Source organism: Myotis yumanensis, unplaced genomic scaffold (genome assembly GCF_028538775.1).
Source record: "Myotis yumanensis isolate MYYU_CA2020_CCGP unplaced genomic scaffold, mMyoYum1.0.hap1 SCAF_8, whole genome shotgun sequence".
NCBI classification, from domain to species: Eukaryota; Metazoa; Chordata; class Mammalia; order Chiroptera; family Vespertilionidae; genus Myotis; species Myotis yumanensis.
The window spans coordinates 34,613,678-34,620,862 of record NW_027223759.1 but is presented as its reverse complement, the minus strand read 5'-3'; the positions used below and the strand labels follow the sequence as shown (position 1 = coordinate 34,620,862).

At 48.9% G+C, this 7,185-nt stretch overlaps 1 protein-coding gene across 4 annotated transcripts in view; it reads left to right on the top strand.

Moving 5' to 3' along the window:
* The first annotated feature begins 636 nt into the window (after positions 1–636).
* The window catches only part of ILKAP (ILK associated serine/threonine phosphatase), a 32,508-nt gene continuing 25,959 nt past the window's right edge, over positions 637–7,185 (top strand). For 3 of the 4 annotated variants that reach the window (XM_070422512.1, XM_070422511.1, XM_070422514.1), the window contains exon 1: positions 637–752. In XM_070422512.1, the coding sequence (XP_070278613.1) occupies positions 704–752 (49 nt within the window). In that variant the 5' untranslated portion in view covers positions 637–703. The remainder of the gene's footprint in view (positions 753–7,185) is intronic. The other variant, XM_070422515.1, reaches the window with a different exon arrangement.

The following is a 7,185-nucleotide window of genomic DNA, read 5'->3' as shown; positions in this document are numbered from 1 at the left end:
CCGTCCACACTCGGCGGAGAACAGAGAGGTCCGGCTGTGCGCGCCCGGCCCTCCCTGGGCACAGGCTGCTTTTCTGGGACATCGCGTCCTTCTGTCCCGCTCCCCGCACCTGCCGGAAGGAAGGGTGTGGGCAGAGCGGGGATGCCTCCTGTTCCTCTGACATCTTAGGGGGTTTCAGTCCTAACACACAGGGCCGCTCCCTTCAGCCTCGGTTTCTCGAGCTCTACAATGAATGATCTAGGAGCGAACGTCCGCCCCCCAGTGGGAGTGGGAGGGTGACGTGGCGGACGCCTGTGAAAAGCTCCACGGAGCCTTCCCAGACATCAGGGCTCACTACAGTTGCCCTGGAGCTTAGACACTTCTCTCTGGACAGGCTTTTTTAGAACGGATGCCCAGGGTACGGCACAGCAGGAGAGGCCGGGACTCCCCGGGAAACATGGCGGCCTCAGCATCAGGGCCGCGGCCCTAGAGTCCTGTGCGCGTGCGCGCGGCCCCGCTCCCTCGCCGCCCAGCTTCGCCCGCGCGTAGGATTCTGGGGCGGCCAAGCCTCGTCGCGCGCCAATTGGTGGCGTTCGGGGCCCGCCCTCGGGTGATTGACAGCGCCCTGGCTGCCACCGCCCAGCCGCCGCCGCTGCCGTCGCCGAGTGTGCAGGGCTCCGCTGCTTGCGGGCTGCGTGTCTGCCTCCGCCGACCAGCCTCCGCCATGGACCTGTTCGGGGACCTGCCGGAGCCCGAGCGCTCTCCGGCTGCCGGTAAGTGCGGGGGCGCCCTGCCGGCGAGGAGAAGGGGCCGGGCGGGCGGGCCGGTGGTGGCCTGGAGGCCGCGGCGCCTGAGGTGGTCGGCGGGAGGAGAGGGCGGGCAAGCGCGCTTGCCTCGGCCCGGCCCCAGCGTGCGCACTGCAGCCCCGGAGCGCTCCGCCATGTTCGCTGCGTAGGAAGAAAGGGCTCTGCTCGAGGCGCGGGCCGGGCCGGGGAGAGGGGGGCCCGCGGTCTTTGTGTGCGGCCCCCACGCGCCGGCAGCCCAGCTTGGGGTAGCTCAGCGTCCGCTCGGTGCAGAGTCCCTCCGCCTTCGCACGTGGCGCGGCGTCAGGGGCCGCTAGCCCGCAGCCCTCCGGCCTGGGTCTGAATCGCTTTTCCCTGAAGCAACGTTTTTCCGCGCGGGCGGGTACAAGTTCAGGGTTTTGTTTTGGTTTGTTTTGACCCCAGAGATTGAAGGAATCGCCAGCGTTATCTTTCGTGTTTTAGAATCATCCTCTGTGCGTCTCTGGTTTTTCGGTTGATAGTAGTTTCCCTGGTCTCGGGAAGTCTCCCTCTCCCCAGAGTCAGGAGCACCAGCCCAGGTCCACCCATGAGCCGGGCCCTGACCACAGGGGTGGCGGGGGCGGAGGGTGAGTTCCTGCAGGCTGGGGTTTGAGCCTCACGCAGTAGCCGTTGGAGACCAGTGCCTTGGTTATTGCTGTGTGTCCGGGTTTTAATTGGACAAATCCTGCTGACGTTTCCGTGCTGCATTTGCAGGTGAGACCTTACTTCCAAACCCGACTTGTTGGCAGAAAACCTGGAACACTTGAAAAACAAATACAGATTTCCAGGCTCATCCCCACTAAATCGGAAAGCCTGGGGCTGGGCCCTGAGTCTATTAAGTCCCCAGTGGATTTTGCCGGGCCTGCTCAGCCGGAGCCCGGAGACGGCGGGTTCAGAACTGCTACTGCGGGGGACACGAGGGTGAATAAGAGCCAGCCTTTACTTTCTAAGAGCTTAGTTCTGAATGCAAGTGATTGCAGTGATAACTGGCAAAAGTTAAGGACCGTGGGAACTGCTGAGTGTTGCAGGACAGAGTGGGAAGGAAAGCGGTGCTGGAATTGGGCCTCTGCTAGTAAAGACGGGTAGACTTGTGATTGGCAGAGATTCCAGGCAGGCAGCGATATGCGCAAAGGGGGAACATCTAGCCCTCCAGCCTGAGCAGACCAGTGTGGAGGAGCACTGCAACTTGGGGCACTGGGACGGGGGTGCTCTCTCCTTCACGTGGCCTGGATGCTGGCTTGTCACGTGGGAACAGCCTGGCCAGTCTCTGTCTGCCATTATTCCCTGTAATGGCACCATGCTTTTCCCCAGGGACCATTGTGCTGGTACAGAAGCATCTTAAGTACTCAACTCGGCCATTCGTTTTCTGAATTGTTCTAGTTGTGCATAAAAACTGTGGCTTTGTGTATGCAGTCATTTTTATTTTGTTGTTGGAGTATAACTTGTATCTAACTATGTTTGGGGCAGAGTTTAGATTCACAGATGTGCCTATAAGCTTTTCATTAAAAAAAAAAATATATATATATATATATATATATACATATATATATATATATATGTATATATATATATATATATAAAACTTTTACCTGAAATCAATTTGGGCCTGCTTAGAGGAAGGCATCCTTGAGATGATACAACAACCAGACAACTTTTTAAAAAATGGGTCTTTTTTACTTTCAGTTACAGTTGACAATATTATATTAGTTTCCAGGTGTACAACATAGTGATCAGACATTTATGTAACTTGAAAATGATCCCCCCATAAGTTTATTGCCCATCTGGCACAATGCACAGTGTAGTTATTACAATATTATTGACTATACTAGAGGCCTGGTGCATGAAATTTGTGCACAGGTAGGGTCCCTAGGTCTGGCCGGGGCCTTCCTTCATTTCATGCCGCCCCCTGGTGGTCAGCGCACGTCATAGCGAGCGATCGGACTCCTGGTCTCCAGGTCAAACTCCTGAGGGGACACTTTGCATGTTAGCCTTTTATTTATATACAAGGGACCCAGTGCACAAATTTTTGCACCTTGAAAGGAACTGTGGGCCGCTAGGCTGCGGTGGGCACAGGGGCGGGTCTCGGCCCATCATCTGCGCCCCCGCCTGGCCCCTCCTGCTGTGGTCCCTGGTCCCGCTGGCACTGCTCCCACTGGCTGACAGTGCCGGCCCCGCTCACACCTGCTGATGGCACAGAGCAATTGGGGCTGGCACCAGCAGCTGCTGTGAACAGGGCCAGCACCGTCAACAGGTGCTAGCGCGGCTGCTGCCCTGATCGCCCCTCAGGAGCAGGGGGAGGTGGAGAAGCCATCAAGGGTGATCAGGGCCGGCAGCAGGTGTGAACGGGGCCGGCATTGGCAGTGGGTGCAAGCGATGGCTGTGGCACTGGCAGCAGGTGTGAGAGGGGGCGACTGGGCACCGGCAGTGGGTGCAAGTGAGGCTGGCACTGGCAGTAGGTGCGAGCACCGGATGGGACTGTGGCATGTGGGAGCAAAGAGTTTTCAAAAACCACCAGAGGCTCACCCCAATGACAGGGACCGGCGCCCCACCTTGGTCTGGCATCCCCGCTCACCTCCTCCACCATCCCGCTGCTGCCAACGACCGCCATGGTCCGTGCGTGCCTCCTGGTGGTCAGAGCACATCATAGCGACCGGTTGTTTGATTGTTCCTCTGTTCGGTCTATTTGCATATTAGGGTTTTATATATATATATATATATATATATATATATATATATATATAGATATATATAGATATATAGATAGGTAGATTCCCTATGTTGTAGTTTACATCCTGGTGAAGATCCTAACAACTTTTTAAAATATGTTTTTATTGATTTTTTTAATGTATTTTTATTGATTTCAGAGAGGAAGGGAGGAGAGAAACATCAATGATGAGAGAGAATCATTGATCAGCTGCCTCCTGCATGCCCCCAACTGGGGATGGAGCTTGTACCCTGACTGGAAATCGAATCGTGACCTCCTGGTTCATAGGCTGATGCTCAGCCATTGAACCATGTCGCTGGGCTGTTTTTATTGATTTGGGAGAGAGAGAAACATCAATGTTTGGGATAGAGCCTGCCTGGCCGTGTGCCCTGACTGGAAATCAAACTGGTGACCTTTTGGTGCATGAGACAATTGATGCTCAACCAGCTGAGCCACACTGGTTTACAAGTTGGTAGCCTGTGACCAGCTACAGTGGGGGAGGGCATCTCCAACTCTGGTTGAGGAGCCAGGGGGCTGCATGCATGGTGTTCAAAACCCCCCTTCCCTGGAATGGATTAGTGAAGTCTCCCTGCCTTCCAGAAGGGCACTGACGTAGTCACAGGCCCTGCTTGGCTGTATGTATTTTTTAAAACAGCTTTATAAATAAAGAAGATGTAGATGATGGGAAGCTGAGAGGGGTAAGTACTAAAAGTGAGTGACAGCCGAAACCGGTTTGGCTCAGTGGATAGAGCGTCGGCCTGCGGACTGAAGGGTCCCAGGTTCGATTCCGGTCAAGGGCATGTACCTGGGTTGCGGGCACATCCCCAGTGGGAGATGTGCAGGAGGCAGCTGATCGATGTTTCTCTCTCATTGATGTTTCTAACTCTCTATCTCTCTCCCTTCCTCTCTGTAAAAAATCAATAAAATACATTTAAAAAATAAATTAATAAAAAAAATAAATAAATAAAAGTGAGTGACAGTATTGGGATCACAGTTCTCTTGACAGGCAGTTAGTTAAACCAACAAGGTGCCACACTTTGTTTCAGAAAATCTGTAGTATTGACTGATAAAATTAAAAATGGAATAAGTGAACAGAAAATAATGTTGGCATCATAAAGTGGATGGAAAGAAGGGTTGAACTGCACCATCGTGACCCTCACACATGGTGTGTGGGATCACAAATTTCTGAGCTGTGCAGGAAACAAGGATTGTTCAGGACATGTGATCTGACTAGTTTCACATCCCAACTCTGTTCTTTTTTTTTTTTTTTTTTTTAAGTATATTTTATTGATTGTTTACAGAGAGGAAGGGAGAGGGACAGAGAGCTAGAAACATTGATGAGAGAGAAACATCGACCAGCCGCCTCCTGCACACTCCCCACTGGGGATGTGCCCGCAACCAAGGTACATGCCCTTGACCGGAATCGAACCTGGGACCTTTCAGTCCGCAGGCCGACGCTCTATCCACTGAGCCAAACCGGTTTCGGCCCAACTCTGTTCTTATTAACTGCTTTCTGTGGCTGTTCCTGCCTCTGTCAGGTAGGAGAGCACTACCTATACAGGGCTTAGCGCAGGGTGCAGCACGTGCTCAGTAGAGGTGTGTAAGCTCTTTAACAGCTATTTAAAAGGGGAAAACGCACTCTTAACTGGATTTTGTGAAAACACTAAGTGTCCAATGGGAGGAAATATCACACTGCTCAGATACATCAAGTGTATTTTGTTCTATGATTTTTGTTTTAAATATCACACCTTTAAGCTTCTTAATTATTTATGGTTTGAAAAAAAATATAGAAAGAACACATTATAAGCATACCTCGGAGATACTGAAGTTTCAGATCTAGACCACTGTAATAAAGCATCTCGATAAAGTGAGTCAGTAATCTTTTTGCAGGTGGAGGGTCTTGCCTTCAGTTGGTAAAAAAAAAAGGTAATACCTGTGAAGCCCAATGAAGGGGAGCACAGTGAAGCAAGGTGTGCTTATAAATCTTTTCAGATTTTGTGCTAAATTAGTATTTTTTTTTGTCCCAGTATTTATGGATTTGATTGCTGAATCAGGTTTACACACACACAGTTGAAACGGTACAGAGGTTAGGGGCACCAACCTCCCACACAATGGAAATTTCTGTACCTACATATATGATTACAGCCTGCCCTCTGTGTGTATGGACTCCCAACTGCAGAGGTGACTCTTGACCTGTGCGGGTTAGTTAAAAATATCTGTGTGTAAGTGGACATGCACAGTTCAAACCTAAGTTGTGTGTATAGTTTACCAAAAGAGGAAGTATGTTTGTTGATATCAGACAGAAATAACTTCTCAGGTGTATCCTAGTTCTAGAAGTGCTGACTTGATGTCTTTTTTTTTTTTTTTGACTTGATGTCTTTTAAATTGACTGCTTTCCTGGGCTGGTGTTCTCAGCTGTTGAGCATTGATCCAGGAACCAAGAGATCACCAGTTTGATTCCTGATTAGGGCACATGCCTGGGTTGCGGGTTTGTGGATTTGATCCTTGGTAGGGGGCGTGTAGGAGGCAGCCGATTGATGATGTTTCTATATCCCTCTCCCTTTATCTCTCTCTCTAAAAATCAATAAAAACATTTTTAAAAATATTGACAGCTTATGTTTGATATTTCAAACAAGTTAAAGGTGTCCTGGTTTAAAGTTACTTTGGCAATAACTCAGTTTTAGTGTTATAGAGTAGTTCTTTCTCTTAAGGTTATTACACCAGTACACTTTGCCAGCTGTCAAGGACTAAATACATATTTGCTTGGCAGGCCATTTTCAAAATAGTTCTTTTAAAATTGGACATCTATATATAAAATAAATGTTAAGATATTAGAAATAACTTAGACTAATTGTAAGACTTCAGGGTTAAGCAAGAAAAAACTCTAGTCATAAAAATTAAAATGGGTTTAACTATGTAAAGATAAAAATTTCTGCAGGACAAAATACCACGACAATGCATATTACTGAAGTTTACTATCTCTAATAAGTGAATGGCTCATACAAATAAGAAAAAGGCAGATACCCATTAGAAAAATCATCAAAGGCTATATCCTGATAGGTCATGGAAGAAGAAATGGGAGTAGCCCACAAACAGGAACCAGTCCCGTGCTCAGCTTCCTGAGTCATGGAGGAAAGGAGCAGATCACTGATGTACCATGTTTTTCACTCATCAGTTTTAAGAATTGGCAGCGTAGTGGTGAGGATATCAAGGAATGGACATTTTCGTGAAGTATGTTGGGAGTAGAAGTTACCACAATATTTTTTGGAACAGCTTTTGGCACCTGTTAAATTTAAACTACTCAGACCTTAAGCATTCTAGCAGATGAAGTTGTTTGTCATGTAAAAAAAACCAAAACAGAATCAGCTTGCATGCCTGTCAGTAAGGGAATTTGACAAGTGATGGGCACTACTTCCCCTACAGAATAGTGTGAAGCTATTGGAAAGAATGACTGACCCAGGTGTGCTGGCCTGGACCATGCCCTGATGGCTTACGTGAACAACGCAACATAGAATATTGTGTACAGAATACTTCTACCTTTTAAAAATTAAAATGCACATACACAAGTGTGGGTGCTGGGTGTTAAAATGCCCTTGAGTTGGCTCCGACTTCTGGTGACCCTGTGAATGAGTGATGTCCAGGATGTCCTTTGCTCAACATACTCAAGTACATGAGCATAAA